We start from the raw sequence: 18,166 nt of genomic DNA on the forward strand, positions 1-18,166 counted from the left end.
AACCTCCCCTCTTATCACAGAGATTAGTAAATCCAGGTGGCAAAATCCATGCTACTTCCACAACATTTTCCCTTTTTGAAAAATTCTTCCCTTTGCTCCCTCACTCGACTTCGTTATTCTTAGACCCTCCCCACCACATTTACTCCTCCTACAGGACCTCGGTCCGCAGTAGTAAATAGAGAGTTTTTCGAAGCAGTTAATTAACAGCTTTGGGTAGACACTGTGAAGCCCCGCCCCATAGGAGGAGCTAACACAGTTTGACCGAATTATGTGGTCGATCGTTAACAAATAAACGCTTAATCTTTTTAGGGGAGCTAAACACACACAAAGGACCAATCAGAGGCCGTGGTTCCCGGAGCTCGAGGGGCGGGGCTGAGCAAGCGCCCTCCCACCTCCCAGCCTCCAGCCGCGGCTGTCTGAGCCTCGCGGGCTTCGGCAGGCCCCGCCCGCCGATCAGACGCGACTGGATAGGAGGGCTCTCTCCCTGCCTTCGCTTCGGTTGCTGGGAGAGGGAGGGCGGCGGCGGGGGCGTGGCCTGAGGTGGGGCTCGCGGGCCCCAGAGAAAGGCAGGGAGGCGAGGGCGGGCTCGGCGGGTTTGACGAGCGCCGCGGCGGTTGGCGAAGCGAACCGGGCGCAGCCTCCCCGATGCGAAGAGCAGTCCCCGCTGACAGATCCTCTTCTTCCGGCCGCGCCACCCGGGAGGCGGATCCCCGGGGCCTGAGGAGGCTTCCTCGGCGCGAGCCTCCGTCCCTCCCTCTCCTGCGGGTCACCGGAGCGGCCTAGGAGGAGGAGGAGAAGGAGGTCTGTCGCGGGCGGCGGCGGGCAGAGAACGCGCTCCCCCTTCCCCGGCGGCGGCGGCGGCGGGGGCAGGACAATGGAGGTGGCTGTGGAGAAGGCGGCGACGGCGGCCGCGGCCGCTTCGGCGGCGGCCGCCGGGGGGCCCTCGGCGGCGCCGAGCGGGGAGAACGAGGCCGAGAGTCGCCAGGGCCCTGACTCGGAGCGCGGAGGCGAGGCGGCCCGGCTCAACCTGTTGGACACTTGCGCCGTGTGCCACCAGAACATCCAGAGCCGGGCGCCCAAGCTGCTGCCTTGCCTGCACTCCTTCTGCCAGCGCTGCCTGCCCGCGCCCCAGCGCTACCTCATGCTGCCCGCGCCCATGCTGGGCTCCGCCGAAACCCCGCCGCCCGTCCCCGCCCCCGGCTCGCCGGTCAGCGGCTCCTCGCCGTTCGCTACCCAAGGTGAGTGGCGGGAGGGTGGGGTGGGGTGAGGAGGCCGGCGCCCCGGGGCGGCGCGGCGACCCGCTGTCACGTCGCCGCCGCCCGGGGTGCTCGGCGGGGGAGGGGCGAGGAGGGTCTGTGCTGGCTGCGGTGACATGCAGGGCTCGCGCGCTCTGCGGCGTCCGCGCGCCCCGCGAGCAACTTCCCCCGGCGCTGTGGACTTGGCCGAGCTGCCGCTCCCACCCCCCCGCCCCCCAGCCTCCTCCTCCGGGCTGCGTGGCCCGTGCAACCCGTACTTCTGAAAACCTCTGTTGGAGTGCGCTGTTGTCTATCTCCGGCCCTTTGCCGGCTGCATCTAGTTAACCGCTACCCTCTGCCTCCCCGCAGCTTTGTCCAGGTGATACTCATCATCTCGTCTGTACCCACGTTATTTGAGCTGGCGAGGGGAAGGGAGGGATGAAGATGAGGCGGTGGGGACTTTTCTTTGGTTACATATCGGATTCTGTTTTTTGTTTTGTCTTGCATGTTTTGGGTTATTTACCTTAATGAGCCATCAGTTCTCTCCAATGGGGACAAAGGAACTAAGAGACGGTGTTTCGTGGTGCTTCTCTTTGGGAGATTTTGTTTTGAGACGGTAAATGGTAAAGACAAATAGAAAAAAGTGATTTGGAGTGCAGCATTTTCTTGGATTTTGTGGACAGCAGCTGGAAATGTTGAAGTTACTGTTGTCTTTGTGGTGTTTGTTACCGTATAATGAGACTTTTGACAGGTAGGTCCCATTGCTAATGTTAACAGGTTTTGAAACACAAAGTTGAAGTAAGCACAGTAAATTGTTTGTGGTAGAATAATTGAGGTTTTAAACGTTTACGTGGCGAATATTTGAGCAACTCTCTTTAAAAAAAGACAAAGTAACCGGAAATAATTCGGTTTTACATATACTGCCTTTTTAAAAGGGACTAGTGGATGTAGGTAGAGAAAAATTGGTAATTAAATAATTGAGCGAGGTCAAAGAACACATGAAATTGATGCTTTTAAATAGGTTGCCGTGTTAGACTCTTGATTTATTTATATGTTAGAAACAGTGTCTAGTTGAGAGACAGTTTTCCATGGATCTGGCTGTTTCTGCAGAGCTTGCCAGGGGAGGTACTGACTGCCTGCCCTTTGTTTCTGTTTTTAAAGGATGTTTGTATAAGGAAAAGCCTTGGATGGTAGAGACAGTGTCTACCATCAGAGCAAAGAGGAACCATGCATATGGTACAATGGTAACAGATCAGTGTCTCCTGGGGTAGAAGGCAGGCATGCTTATTGCCCATCATAAAAGATTAGGGTTCCCTAAACTTGGGCTTCCTCTCCTGCAACGCAGCCCATTGCTTGCGTTGCTTAAGCAAGTGTCAACTGACCCTCTTCACCTTGCCAGGTGAGAACCTGGGGCTCTGGGAACCAGTGCGCTAAAGTGTTGATGCTTTGGCTTATGTTATTACTGGAAGTAATAATAAATTGCCCTTTGTCTCCAATTCACCAGTCTCATGCCTTCTCCCAGCTTCCATGGTAAGCTAATACTTTGTTAGTTTGCAAGAAGGGTAGAAATCTCAGATCCTTCACCCTAATTTGCTCTTGACATGGCCCACCTGTTGGAAAGTTAGTACAGGTGAAACTTAAATTTTCGTTCTTAATTTTTAGACACATTTAAGGGTTTCTTTTATTTATATTTTAAATGTTTAAAACAGCCAGAAGCCAATTAGGATCTGAATTCTGCATAATTCTAGAATTAAAGATGTATTATATTCCAGGGCATGACATTTAGATCTGAATGAATGAGAACATGAGTAATAAAAGCTCTGAACCTCAATTCTGAGGCAAGTTTGCAATTATAAAGTTCTCAAACTGTTGCAGTCTCCAGATATTTTTTATCTTTGTTTGTATTGTAAGCCAGAGTTCAGGAAAGCTTTTAAATTGGAAGGTAATGTTTTCATTTTTTTTATACTGAGGAAGATGTCTTTTACCAACGATACTTCCACATATATCTCTAAAAGTTAGGATTATCTTCAATAAATTAAAAATAGTATGTTGAGTCTTAATATCTTGAATATTTTCTCCCTTCCTCTCTCCTTACAGACTTATTCTAATACTAGCTATAACAAAAGTTACTAGACAGTTTATTTCAGAACCACAGTTAACCCTTAAGCAGCACTGAAGGGTTAATGCAGCCACAATAGGGTAGCAGAGATGTGCCTGCAAACGGGTCTCTCTGCTCGGGCTGAACGTGCTTGCAAATGAGGCGTTCTGCTGAGGAGTCTGGACACAGCCTTGAGTTTAATGGTCCCTTGCAAACAAGGGAACATTCCCTTCTTGTGATAAGGAGAAAGAAAAGCGGCTCTGGACAGACTGCAGTAGACAGGGATTTCACTCCCCTTGCTGTATGATAACATGTATGCACCTGCGCTGTACTGAAAAGGCTTATTCATGCAGTCTGGAATTCTGCCTAGGGGGCTTTATAAAAAGAAACCGCAATTAGTTTTGCTATCAGTTTTTTCCTCCGGCCGGAGTGGTGTATTGTCTGTCTCTTGTGTGTCTCGTGTGTTTTGTCTTTGTGTCATTTCGCTCGCAACAAGCACAGTTTGAACTGCAAGGGTGCACTAATACACAGATTTTTTTCAACAGTAAATACTAGAGTAGTACATGATTTGTCATGCGTTGAATCCAAGGATGCAGAACTGGGATGGGGAAGGGCAACAGTAAGTTATATTCGAATTTTCAACTGCGCAAGTGTCAACACCCCTAACCCCCAGCTTGTTCAAGGATCAACTGCAAATAAGGTTCATTATCTCTGTTCTTCTTCTCCTAATGAACCTGTGGGGACAGGCATCAAAGGTCAAACTACAGTTCTGTCAGGAGCTAAGCAAGTAATAGATGGGGAACTAGAAGGCTTGGGTACAATAATAGGGAATGGTGGGAGAGAAAGGAGGGGAGCAAACTCTACTTAGCTCCAGCAGGTTGTCTTGTGATAGAGCAGGGCCAGGGTTGGAGGATCTTTTATTTTTAATGAGAAGTCTGAGGTCTGGAGAAATGTAACATTTCTCTAGTATTAGATATTGGCAAGTAATTAACACGTACTCAGTGTGGACCCTTTCTGTAGGCCAAACAAAACTAGTTTTGTTGAGGCCACATGTGTTGCAGTTCATACTCAGATTTAGATCTAGTCAAAGCTATGGTTTTTCCAGTAGTCATGTATGGATATTAGAGTTGGACTATAAAGAAAACGGAAAAATTTAGATAGGTATTTTCAAATTTTCACTTTACTAGAATCACCTGGTATGCTTGTTGCAAATAGTTTTCTAGACCTCTCACTCAAGAGAGCTCAGTATGTCATAGCTTTAGTTCAGAGTTCTAGATAATCATAAACCCTAGTGGTTTGGTTTTATTTTGTTTTTGTGTGTGGTTTTTTTTTTTTTTTAGTTCAAGCTGTATTATTCCAAAGTACAGTTGCTCAAAGAGGATTCATTAGAAAATGAAGACCAAATTCAAAAGTATAATGTTCTCAACACCATCAAACCTAGTTTCCCTTTCTGTTAAGTGTTTTGGTGCTCCCTTTGTTATCCTAAATGAACTTTATAGAAAGTGTTTTCTAACTTTTTTTTTTTTTTTTTTTACAAAAATGGACATAATGGTTTGATTGTTGTAAAGAAGAAACAAAGCTAATTTGTAACAACAAAGATACAGTTTTTGTAAATGCTAAGACGCATTTCATGTTTTGTCACCAAGCCCATATTGAGAACATTGTTTAAATTTTGTATGGCTACCAGTTAGAAAATGAGTGACCACAAGACTTTTAGTTTCTTAGTATGCAGTAATGTCCAGGAAAGGGGGAAGAACTTGGAAAATATTTTCTTTAGATACATTATGGTACATGAAGTCAGGAGACAAACTGATCTTAAATGTTATAATGTTGTGAAATGTTACAATGTTATACAATATTTTATAGTGTGGATGTACTGTTCAGCCAAAGAGTAGCAAGCTCTAAGAGCTATTTTTAAAGAAGACTGAGCACACTTTTGAAAGGGGTCACTTTAGTTGTCAAAGAGAGAGTAAAATATGAGTCCATCAGTTTTCTTTATTAACTGGCAGTCTGTAACACTTAACCATCAATTCTGGGAGCTGATTTCTTTTGTGAAGTTTGCTCTGAAATATTTTATGATAATGTTCTTTAATAATATTGAAAGTGGTATTTAAAATTTTTCATTTCCAATTGTTGCTTACACTTTGAAATACAATTGACTTTTGTGTATTGATTGTATCCCATTCTCTTGCTAAATTCAATTAAATCTAGTAGTTTTTTGTAGATTCCTTAGGAATTTCAACATAGACTATCATGTTGGTTGCAGGTAGTTTTAATTATTTCTTTTCATTTTTTTATAATTCATGACATTTTCTTCTCTTACACTAGCTAGGACTTCCAGTACATTATTGAAGAGAAGTTTAGTTAATTTCAATATTAAATGAGAGATGACATTCTTTTTCTTATTCCTGATCTTAGGGATAAAATATTAAATGGGACACTGTCACAGCAAGGGATGGAGAGGGTGGGATGAATTGAAACATACACAGTAGCATTGAAACATACATACTGCTAAGCTGCTTCAGTCGTGTCCGACCCTGTGCGGCCCCATAGACGGCAGCCCACCAGGCTCCACCACCCCCGGGATTCTCAAGGCAAGAACACTGGAGTGGGCTGCCATTTCCTTCTCCAATGCATAAAAGTGAAAAGTGAAAGTGAAGTCCCTCAGTCGTGTCTGACTCTTAGCCACCCCATGGACTGCAGCCTACCAGGCTCCTCCGGCCATGGGATTTTCCAGGCAAGAGTACTGGAATGGGTTGCCATACCATGCATAAAACAGCTAGTGGGAAGTTGCTGTATAACATAGGGAGCTCAACCCCATGCTCTTTGACAATCTAGCGAAGTGGAATGGAGGTTCAAGAGGGAGTGTGCATATATATACTTATGACTGATTCACATTATGGTATGACAGAAACTAACACAACATTGTGAAACAATTATCCTCCAATTTAAAAAATTAAGTTGCTCACCATTAATATGTTAGCTTCTTTGTTTTTTATAACTGCCCATTATTAAAAAAATTAACAGGTTTCCTTCTATTTCAAATGTCTTGAGGGTTTTTACCATGAATGAATGATGAATTTGGTCAAATGCATTTTCTATATTTATTAAAATGGTTATGTGGTGGACTTTTTTTTTTTCCTGTGACTGTGGTGACTTACATTGATTTTCATATGTTAAACCAGTCTTGAATTCTTGGTCACAGTGTGTTGTCCTTTCTGTGCATTTCTAGATTTGATTTGCTAATACTTTAAGGATTTTTTTTTTTCTTATATTCATGAGGAACATTGGTGATATGGTTATCTTCTGTTCTTACCTAATTTTGGCATCAAGGTAATACCTCAAAATATGATATAAGGTGTTCCCTCCATCTCTGTTTTCTGAAAGAGTGTTTGTATTACTGTTAATGTCTCCTTAAATATTTGACAGAATTCACTAGTGAATCCACATGGGCTTGGAGTTTTCTTTATGGGGAGGATTTTGATTAGGAATTCAGTGTCTTTAATAGAAATATGGCTATCAGATTTTTTATATTTCTTCTTGAATCCATTTCAGTAAATTGTGTGAATTAAAGTATATGATTCTGCTAATTGGTACATTTATTGGCATGAGTTTGTTCATAACATTCTTCAGGAGCTGAGTGATGTTTCAGCTTTGGACCAATGGGTTGCCTAGAAGTGTGTTAAATTTGTAGATGTATGGGGGACTTTCTAGATAGCTTATTTCATTAGAGTGAAAAAAAAAATGCTCTGTAGGATTTAAATCTTTTGAAGTTTACAGTCAGCAAAAACAAGACCGGGAGCTGACTGTGGCTCAGATCGTGAACTCCTTATTGCCAAATTCAGACTTAAATTGAAGAAAGTGGGGAAAACCACTAGACCATTCAGGTATGACCTAAATCAAATGCCTTATGATTATACAGTGGAAGTGAGAAATAGATTTAAGGAACTAGATCTGATAGAGTGCCTGATGAACTATGGATGGAGGTTCATGACATTGTACAGGAGACAGGGATCAAGACCATCCCCATGGAAAAGAAATGCAAAAAAGCAAAATGGCTGTCTGAGGAGGCCTTACAAATAGCTGTGAAAAGAAGAGAAGCAAAAAGCAAAGGAGAAAAGGAAAGATATAAGTATCTGAATGCAGAGTGCGAAAGAATAGCAAGGAGAAATAAGAAAGCCTTCCTCGGCGATCATTGCAAAGAAATAGAGGAAAACAACAGAATGGGAAAGACTAGAGATCTCTTCAAGAAAATTAGAGACACCAAGGGAACATTTCATGCAAAGATGGGCTCAAGAAAGGACAGAAATGGTATGGACCTAACAGAAAAAGCTATTAAGAGGTGGCAAGAATACACAGAAGAACTGTACAAAAAAGATCTTCATGACCCAGATAATCACAATGGTGTGATCACTCACCTAGAGCCAGACATCCTGGAATGTGAAGTCAAGTGGGCCTTAGAAAGCATCACTACGAACAAAGCTAGTGGAGGTGATGGAATTCCAGTTGAGCTGTTTCAAATCCTGAAAGAGGATGCTGTGAAAGTGCTGCACTCAATATGCCAGCACATTTGGAAAACACAGCAGTGGCCACAGGACTGGAAAAGGTCAGCTTTCATTCCAATCCCAAAGAAAGGCATGCCAAAGAATGCTCAAACTACTGCACAATTGCACTCATCTCACATGCTAGTAAAGTAATCCTCAAAATTCTGCACGCCAGGCTTCAGCAATATGTGAACCATGAACTTCCAGATGTTCAAGCTGGTTTTAGAAAAGGCAGAGGAACCAGAGATCAAATTGCCAACATCAGCTGGATCATGGACAAGGCAAGAGAGTTCCATAAAAACATCTACTTCTGCTTTATTAACTATGCCAAAGCCTTTGACTGTATGGATCACAGTAAACTGGAAAATTCTGAAAGAGATGGAAATATCAGACCACCTGACCTGCCTTTTGAGAAACCTATATGCAGGTCAGGAAGCAACAGTTAGAACTGAACATGGAACAACAGACTGGTTCCAAATAGGAAAAGGAGTCCATCAAGGCTGGATATTGTCATGCTGCTTATTTAACTTCTATGCAGAGTACATCATGAGAAAAGCTGGAATGGAAGAAGCACAAGCTGAATCAAGATTGCCAGGAGAGATATCAATAACCTCAGATATACAGATAACACCACCCTTATGGCAGAGAGTGAAGAGGAACTAAAGAGCCTCTTGATGAAAGTGAAAGAGAAGAGTGAAAAAGTTGGCTTAAAGCTCAACATTCAGAAAACAAAGATCATGGCATCTGGTCCCATCACTTCATGGGAAATAGATAGGGAAACAGTGGCTGCCTTTATTTTTTTGGGCTCCCGAATCACTGCAGATGGTGACTGCAGCCATGAAATTAAAAGATGCTTACTCCTTGGAAGGAAAGTTATGACCAACCTAGATAGCATATTCAAAAGCCAGAGACATTACTTTGCCAACAAAAGTCCATCAAGGCTGTGGTTTTTCCAGTGGTCATGTATGGATGTGAGAGTTGAACTGTGAAGAAAGCTGAGCGCTGAAGAATTGATGCTTTTGAACTGTGGTGTTGGAGAAGACTCTTGAGAGTCCCATGGACTGCAAGGAGATCCAACCAGTCCATATAAAGATCAGTCCTGCGTGTTCATTGGAAGGAATGATGCTAAAGCTGACACTCCAGTACTTTGGCCACCTCATGCTAAGAGTTGACTCTTTCGAGGGATTGGGGGCAGGAGGAGAAGGGGACAGCAGAGGATGAGATGGTTGGATGGCATCACCAACTTGTTGGACATGGGTTTGGGTGAACTCCCAGAGTTGGTGATGGACAGGGAGGCCTGGTGTGCTGTGATTTATGGGGTTGCAAAGAGTCGGGTATGACTGAGCAACTGAACTGAGATATTTTATGTCCTAGCGTATCATCTGTTTTGATGAATGTGTACTTAAAGAATTTAAATTCCCTGTTTGCTGGGCGTAGTGTTCTGTAAATGTATATTAGGTCAAGTTGGTTGTTAGTGTAAAAATATGTTATATTTGTATTGTTTTTTGTCAGGTTTGTGTTTTTGTTTTTCTGCTTGTTCTATCAGTTATGGAAAAAAGTGTTAAAATCTTCAATCATGATTGCTGATTTATCACTTAATTCCTTTTTTCTAGTTAGTTTCTGTTATAGGTATTTTGAAGCTTTGTCTTACTGATGGATTGCCTGCCCTAACAATATGAAATGTTCTTCTTTATCTTTCATACTATTTCACGATGCCTGTTGTCATTCAGTTGCTCAGTCGTGTCTTATTCTTTGCGACTGCACGGACTGCACACATGAGGCTTCCTTGTTCTTCCTCATCTCCCAGAGCTTTCTCAAAGTCATGTCCATCAAGTTGGTGATGCCATCCAACCATCTTCTTTCATCCCTTTCTCCTCTTGCCTTCAATCTTTCCTAGCATCAGGGCCTTTTCTAATGAGTAGGCTCTTCATTTCAGGTGGCCAAAGTATTGGAGCCTCAGCATCAGTCGTCCTTCCAGTTAAAATTCAGGGTTGATTTCCCTTAGGATTGACTAGTTTGACCTCTTTGCAGTTCACGGGATTCTCAGGAGTCTTCTCCAACACCACAGTTCAAAAGCATCAATTCTTCGGTGCTCAGCTTTCTTTACTGACAATTCTCACATCCATACATGAATACTGGAAAAACGATAGTTTTGACTAAATGGACCTTTGTCCGCAAAGTGATGTCTCTGCTTTTTAATATGCTGTCTAGGTTTGTCATAGCTTTTCTTCCAAGGAGCCGGCATTCTTTTAATTTCATGACTGTAGTCACCATCTGCAGTGGTTTTGGAGTCCAAGAAAATAAAGTCTGTCACTGTTTCCGCTGTTTCCCCATCTATTTGCCATGAAGTGATGGGACCGGATGCCATGATCTTAGTTTTCTGAATGTTGAGCTTTAAGCCAACTTTTTACTCTCCTCTTTCAACTTCATCAAGAGGCTCTTTAGTTCTTCTTCACTTTCTGCCATAAGGGTGCTGTCATCTGCATATCTGAGGTTATTGATGTTTCTCCCAGCAGTCTTGATTCCAGCTTGTGCTTCATCCAGTCCAGCATTTCACATGATGTACTCTGCATAGAAGTTAAATAAGCAAGGTGACAATATCCAGCCTTAATGTACTCCTGTTATTTTATTATAGCTATCCGTTTTCTTTGTGTTTAAATTGTGTATTTTTTTCATCCTTTTAACCTTTATATTCTATCTCTTATAGGTAGTGTATGATTGTGTCTTGCTTTTAATCCAAGTTGTAAAATTTTACTTTTAATTGTTTAATGTATTTACATTTTAAGTTATTATTATGATCCGGTTTAAGAATGCCATCTTTTTATTCATTTTCCTTTTCTTCCCTGTGGGCCTCTAGTGGATCTTCTCCTCTCTCAATCCCTTAGCAGCTGCTCTTTGGTAAGCTTCTGTAAGTCTCACCCTGCACGTGCATGGCAGCCTTCAGCCGAGGATTCAGAGAAACTCTTCACAGACTGCCGGTACCCTTCCTCTGTGCAGTTCCCTTCTCTCGAGTGCTTACCTATTTCACCACCCAAATTTTCCTCTGGATTCTAATCTGTGTCCTGCTTAGGCTCTAGTTCCCTGCACCACAGCCAGAATATAGTTCCCAGGTAGAGAATCAAGATATTATAGGGGCTCACTTCTTGAGTTTTCCCTTTTTCAGGGATCACTGGCATCCATTTCTGTTGTTCAGTGCCAGAAAACAGTTAACTTCATATGTATTCTTCCCAGTTACATATAGTTATTCATGTCAGACAAGCTTGTCCTGCTATTAGTTACTCTGTCCTGATTGAAAATGGATGTCAGAAGACCATTTTTTAATCACATTGCTTTTTTCCCCCTCTACTCAAATGTGGTAATCAGCAAACTTTGGTCCTTAGATCTCCAGACTTTTCCCTTTAATTCGGAGATTGCACCAGTTTAAACTGTCACATAGATGCATACGTCTCTTGTATCTTCCTATAACCTAATCCCTTTCTCAAATTTTACTTGTATATTTTCAAGTATATACTAGACCAGTAGTCTCTAAAATGGAATGTGTGCCATATTATGAAATGAAATACCTACTGAGGAGAGGGAAAACATTAGAACTTATTTGCATAAATTTAATTTGGAAGTACTTGGTTGTATAGATTACTGTGGTCTCATGAATAAGCATGCCACTTGGCTGCGTTGCACATATCGTATCCTGAAGAGAAGTCAGGGTTGCTGCAAGCCCAAAAGGTACCTTTGTGTGAGTTAGCAATAAGGCTTTTCTTGGCATATGTAGCACCTGGGGGATACATGGCTTAGCAAGTGGTATGTCTATAATCGTCATTTGCCCTTTTAAATTAGGCAATCCCTGGTGCTGTATCTGAATCTTCCCTTGCCTACCAACCAAATTTAGTTGTGCTTAGAGCATAGTGGGCTTCCGTCTATGGGGTCACACAGAGTCGGGCACGACTGAAGTGACTTAGCAGCAGCAGCAGAGCCCTGGAAGATTGAGACTTAGATTGAGACCTGGGAATCTTTCATAAAAGCAAAAGACAAAAACAAAACTACACAGCTGTCTTAGGGGTGATGAGATTTCTCTACTGCAGACCCTATTGTGTTTTTTTTTCTCCTGCAAATTGTAACACAATTTACATGTGCTCGGATAAGTTTATGGACTTTAACTGTCAAAGATTGAAGGTCATGGTAGGCCTTTACCAGGATCCTGGTGTACAACCCTCTAATCTCCATTCCTAGTGGCATATGGATGCCACTCAAAGTCCCGTGGTCTCCAGAGTCCATGCGCCATAGCCATAAAAAGTGATTCTATGATCAATTCATCTTTGACAAATGAGGCAAGAATATACAGTGGAGAAGAAGTCTCCTCAATAGGTAATGCTGGAAAAACTGGACAGCTACATGTAAATGAATCAAATTAGAACATTCTCTAACTCCGTATACAAAACTAAACACAAAATGGATTGAAGACCTACATATAAGGCTGGATACTATAAAACTCCTAGAGGAAAACATTAGGAAGAATGCTCTTTGACACGTCATAGCAGTATTTTTTGCATCTGTCTTCTAGAGTAATGGGAATAAAACAAAAATAAGCAAATGGGACCTAATTAAACTTAAAATATTTTGCATAGTAAAGGAAACCATAAACAAGGAAACTAGTAACCCAAGGAATGGGATAAAATATTTGCAAACAATGTGACTGACAAGGGATTAATTTCTAGAATACATAAGCAGCTCATATAGCTCAATAAAAAAAAATTAAACTCAAATCAAAAATGGGCAGAAGACCTAAAGACATTTCTCCAAAGACATCCAGATGGCCAACAGGTACATGGAAAGATGCTCAACATGGCTAAATATCAGAGAAATGCAAATAACAATCACAATGAGGTATCACTTCATGCTGAATGGCCATCATCAAAGAGTCTACAAATAATAAATGCTGGAGAGGATATAGTGAAAAGGGAACCCTCTTACTCTGGTGGGGGGAACATAAATTGGTATAGCCACTGTGGAGAAGAGTATGGAGGTTCCTTAAACTAAAAATAGAAATACCATGTAATCCTACAATTCCACTCCTGGGCCTATATTTGGAAAAGGTGAAAACTCTGTAATTTGAAAAGATACATGCACTCCAGTGTTCATAGCAGCACTGTTTACATTAGCTAAGACATGGGAGCAACCTAAGTGTCCATTGACAGAGGACTGGATAAAGAAGATGTGAATGGAATGGAATCTTACTCAGTTCAGTTCAGTCACTCAGTCATGTCCAACTCTTTGTGACCCCATGGACTGCAGCATGCCAGACTTCCCTGTCCATCACCAACTCCCGGAGCTTACTCAAACTCATGTCCATCGAGTCAGTGATGGCATCCAACCATTTCATTCTCTGTCATCCCCTTCTCCTCCCGCCTTCAATCTTTCCCAGCTTATTACTCAGCCACAAAAAAGAATGAAATAATGTCATTTGTAGCAATATGGATGGACCTTAAGGTTATCATACAAAGTCAGTCAGTCAGAGAAAGACAAATGCCATATATAATTTTTATGTATAATCTTAAAAAACTGATAGATGAACTTATTTATAAAACAGAAATAGATTCACAGATATAGAACAAACTTACCATTACCAAAGAGGGAGAATGGTGAGGGGGCAGCAGGGTAAGTTTGGGATTTAACAGACACACACTGCTATTTCTAAGATAGATAAACAACAAGGTTTTACGGTATAGAGCAAGGAACTATTCTCAATTTCTTATAATGATGATAATGGAAAGGAATCTGGAAAGAATATATATTTTATATATATACACTCCAGTATTCTTGTCTGGGAAATCCCATGGACAGAGGAATCTAGCAGGCTCCAGTCCATGGGGTCACAAAGAGTCGGACATGACTGAACAACTAACACTTTCATATATATATGCTGCTGCTGCTGCTAAGTCGCTTCAGTCGTGTCCGACCCTGTGTGACCCCATAGACGGCAGCCCACCAGGCTCCCCCGTCCCTGGGATTCTCCAGGCAAGAACACTGGAGTGGGTTGCCATTTCCTTCTCCAATGCATGAAAGTGAAAAGTCAAAGTGAAGTCGCTGAGTCATGTCTGACTCTTAGCGACCCCATGGACTGCAGCCTACCAGGCTCCTCCACCCATGGGATTTTCCAGGCAAGAGTACTGGAGTGAGTTGCCATTGCCTTCTCCCATATATATATATGTATATAAAAAAACACTGAATCAACTTTGGTGTATTCCTGAAACTAACACAATGTTGTAAATCAACTATACTTCATTCAATTAAAAAATGATAAATTCTTTTTAAAATAAAGTGATCCCCAATTCCAATTAAAATTGTAGAGATAGTTCCAGTTAAATCTATAATCAAGATTGGGTACTGTTGACTTGCTTCTTCCCCAGTGACAGAAAGCTGAGCTCTGAGAAATCAGGACTGCTCATATTTGATGATGTCTTCAGTGTTTTGTAGAGGGATAGATACTTGTTGTTCTTGACACCTGAATATGCAATCAGTGGTGAGTTAGCTGGTGAGGAGATCCACGTTGTGTAGAAAGCTATAACTGTTACTGCCTGGTTGCTGCCTTATTTTGTGTCTAATTTTATCAGGTGTATGGAGTTGATGGTGGTGTGAGTTTTCCCACCATGCTTAAATTGTTTGAAAGATCATTTTCAGCTATCTTAAAGATAATACTAATTTTGCAAGTATAACATTAGAATAGCCGAACTGACACATTTTTAGGTTCTTCATCAGTCTTATTAGGAAGTTAACAGCAGTGACTATCTAGGTCTAACAAGAAGGGGACCTGAAAGTTTGAAAATTAATAAAAAGATTCTTTGAAATTGACATTTACTATTTTAATGATGAGCTACGCCTGAAGTGTATATTACATCTTGGACCATTAGCCAAGCTAATGGTATTAGCCAAGCTTCATAACAGTATGAAGCTTCCATGATTAGCAATACATTTAAGAGTATTTCATTCTTTAAAAATATCTTATATTTTTGTGATTTATTATGTACAAGGTATAGTCGTTTTTAGCATATATACATAATAAATATGTAGGGTGCTTATTCAAACATTTGTGTTTAAAATAATGCATGAACATGACTATCAGCTGAATTATCTCAATGTTTTTGCATGTTTATCTAGTCTTTAAAAACATTTTTCACATTCTCTTTAAAGTTACAAAACAATCCTATTCCTCAAAGAACTTTGTTTTGATTTCCTTTAATAAAAATAGTTCATAGGTATTCATATTATGGTACAACAAAATTTAAAAGAAGTTCTTAAATAGTATTATTTAAAACTTAATTCTTAATAGGAGTTCTTAATAGAAATTCTTAAATAGGAGTCATAATTACCAGAATATTTATTTTGATATTGGATGGATAGGCTCCCTGGGATCTCTTAACTATATATCCTCAACACTAAGCTTAGCCAGGAAGAGAGCCTAAAGCACTTGATATTTTTAGTGTCTGTCTCTATACTGATGTATGTTGATTAATATTTCTTCCTCTCCTCATCAAACTTCTAGACTGGTCCTGTTGTTCAAGTTCTCCTCCCACTTCCCTGACCCTTCCTGTTTGATCTTCTTGCTGTCTTCTGTTTCTTCTGCTCTTAGCAAATAGAGTGTGGAATACACCTAGGACAAGCCTTTAGGAATTCTTATGTCTAACGACTACTGGGCTTACCTTGTGGCTCAACTGGTAAACAATCTGCCTGCAATGCAGGAGACCTGGGTTCCATCCCTGGGTTGGGAAGATCCCCTGGTGAAGGGAAAGGCTATCCACTCCAATATCTGGCTCAGATGATGAACTCCTTATTGCCAAATTCAGATTTAAATTTAAGAAAGTAGGGACAACCACTGGACCATTCAGGTATGACCTAGATCAAATCCCTTATGATTATACAGTTGAAATGAGAAATAGATTTAAGGGACTAGATCTGATAGACAGAATGCCTGAAGAACTATGGACAGAGGTTCATGACATTGTACAGGACACAGGGATCAAGACCATCCCCAAGAAAAAGAAATGTAAGAAATCAAAATGGCTGTCTGAGGAGGTCTTAAAAATAGCTGTGAAAAGACGAGAAGGAAAAAGGAAAGATACACCCATTTGTATGCAGAGTTCCAAAGAATAGCAAGAAGAAGAAAGCCTTCCTCCAGGATCACTGCAAAGAAATAGAGGAAAACAATAGAATGGGAAAGACTAGAGATCTCTTCAAGAAAATTAGAGATACCAAGGGAATATTTCATGCAAAGATGGGCCTGATAAAGGACAGAAATGGTATGGGCCCAACAGAAGCAGAAGATATTAAGAAGAGGTGGCAAGAATACACAGAAGAACTGTACAAAAACGATCTTCATGACCCAGATAATCATGATGGTGTGATCACTCACCTAGAGCCAGACACCCTGAACTGTGAACTCAAATGGGCCTTACGAAAGCATCACTAGGAACAAAGCTAGTGGAGGTGATGGAACTCCAGTTGAGCTATTTCAAGTCCTGAAAGATGATGCTGTGAAAGTGCTGCACTCAATATGCCAGCAAATTTGGAAAACGCAACAGTGGCCACAGGACTGGAAAAGGTCAGGTTTCATCCTAATCCCAAAGAAAGGCAATGCCAAAGAATGCTCGAACTACCGCACAATTGTACTCATCTCACACGCTAGTAAAGTAATGCTCAAAATTCTCCAAGCCAGGCTTCAGCAATGAAGCCTGTGAACCATGAACTTCCAGATGTTCAAGCTGGTTTTAGAAAAGGCAGAGGAACCAGAGATCAAATTGCCAACATCAGCTGGATCATGGAAAAAGCAAGAGAGTTCTGGAAAAACATCTATTTCTGCTTTATTGACTATGCCAAAGCCTTTGACTGTGTGGATCACAATAAACTGTGGAAAATTCTGAAAGAGATGGGAATCCCAGACCACCTGACCTGCCTCTTGAGAAATCTGTATGCAGGTCAGGAAGCAACAGTTAGAACTGGACATGGAACGACAGACTGGTTCCAAATAGGAAAAGGAATACGTCAAGGCTGTATATGGTCACCCTGTTTATTTAACTTATATTCAGAGTACATCATGAGAAATGCTGGGCTGGAAGAAGCACAAGCTGGAATCAAGATGGAGCTGGGAGAAATATCAATAACCTCAGATATGCAGATGATACCACCCTTATGGCAGAAAGTGAAGAACTAAAAAGCCTCTTGATGAAAGTGAAAGAGGAGAGTGAAAAATTTGGCTTAAAGCTCAACATTCAGAAAACTAAGATCATGGCATCTGGTCCCATCACTTCATGACAGATAGATGGGGAAACAGTGGAAACAGTGTCAGACTTTATTTTTGGGGGCTTCAAAGTCACTGCAGATGGTGACTGCAGCCATGAAATTAAAAGACGCTTGCTGCTTGGAAGAAAAGTTATGACCAATCTGCTAAGTCACTTCAGTTTTGTCCAACTCTGTGCAACCCCACAGATGGCAGCCCACCAGGCTCCCTCGTCCCTGGGATTCTCCAGGCAAGAACACTGGAGTGGGTTGCCATTTCCTTCTCCAATGCATGAAAGTGAAAAGTGAAAGTGAAGTCGCTCAGTCGTGTCCAACTCTTTGCAACTCCACGGACTGCAGCCTACCAGGCTCCTCCACCCATGGGATTTTCCAGGCAAGAGTACTGGAGTGGGTCACCAGTGCCTTCTCCAATGACCAATCTAGACAGCATATTAAAAAGCAGAGACATTCTTTGCCAAAAAAGGTCCATCTAGTCAAAATAATGGTTTTTCTAGTAGTCATTTATGGATGTGAGAGTTGGACAGTAAAGAAAGCTGAGCACTAAAGAGCTGATGCTTTTGAATTGTGGTGTTGGAGAAAACTCTTGAGAGTCCCTTGGACTGCAAGCGAATCTAACCATTTCATCCTAAAGGAGATCAGTCCAGAATGTTCATTGGAAGGACTGATGTTGAAGCTGAAACTCCAATACTTTGGCCAGCAGGGGGCCAATACTTGGGTCACCTGACTCATTTGAAAAGACTCTGATGCTGGGAAAGACTGAAGGCAGGAGGAGAAGGGGATGACACAGGATGAGATGGTTGGATGGCATCACTGACTCAATGGACATGAGTTTGGGTAAACTCCAGTAGTTGGTGATGGACAGGGAGGTCTGGCATGCTATGGTCCATGGGGTCGTAAAGAATTGGTAATGACTGAGTGACTGAACTGAATGTCTACTAGATAAGGATGAACCTGCAAAGGAGACAGACAGAAGTAGGAGAAAACCAGAAAAATATAGTATC

The 18,166-nt window shown here is 41.7% G+C and overlaps 1 protein-coding gene across 1 annotated transcript in view; it reads left to right on the forward strand.

Annotated features, from left to right (window-relative positions):
* Positions 1–874: 874 nt before the first annotated feature.
* TRIM24 (tripartite motif containing 24) overlaps positions 875–18,166 on the forward strand; it is a 116,967-nt gene continuing 99,675 nt past the window's right edge. The window contains exon 1 of the mRNA XM_052638597.1: positions 875–1,238. Within this exon, the coding sequence (XP_052494557.1) occupies positions 875–1,238 (364 nt within the window). The remainder of the gene's footprint in view (positions 1,239–18,166) is intronic.

Source organism: Budorcas taxicolor, chromosome 4 (assembly GCF_023091745.1).
Source record: "Budorcas taxicolor isolate Tak-1 chromosome 4, Takin1.1, whole genome shotgun sequence".
In the NCBI taxonomy this organism is placed as follows: Eukaryota; Metazoa; Chordata; class Mammalia; order Artiodactyla; family Bovidae; genus Budorcas; species Budorcas taxicolor.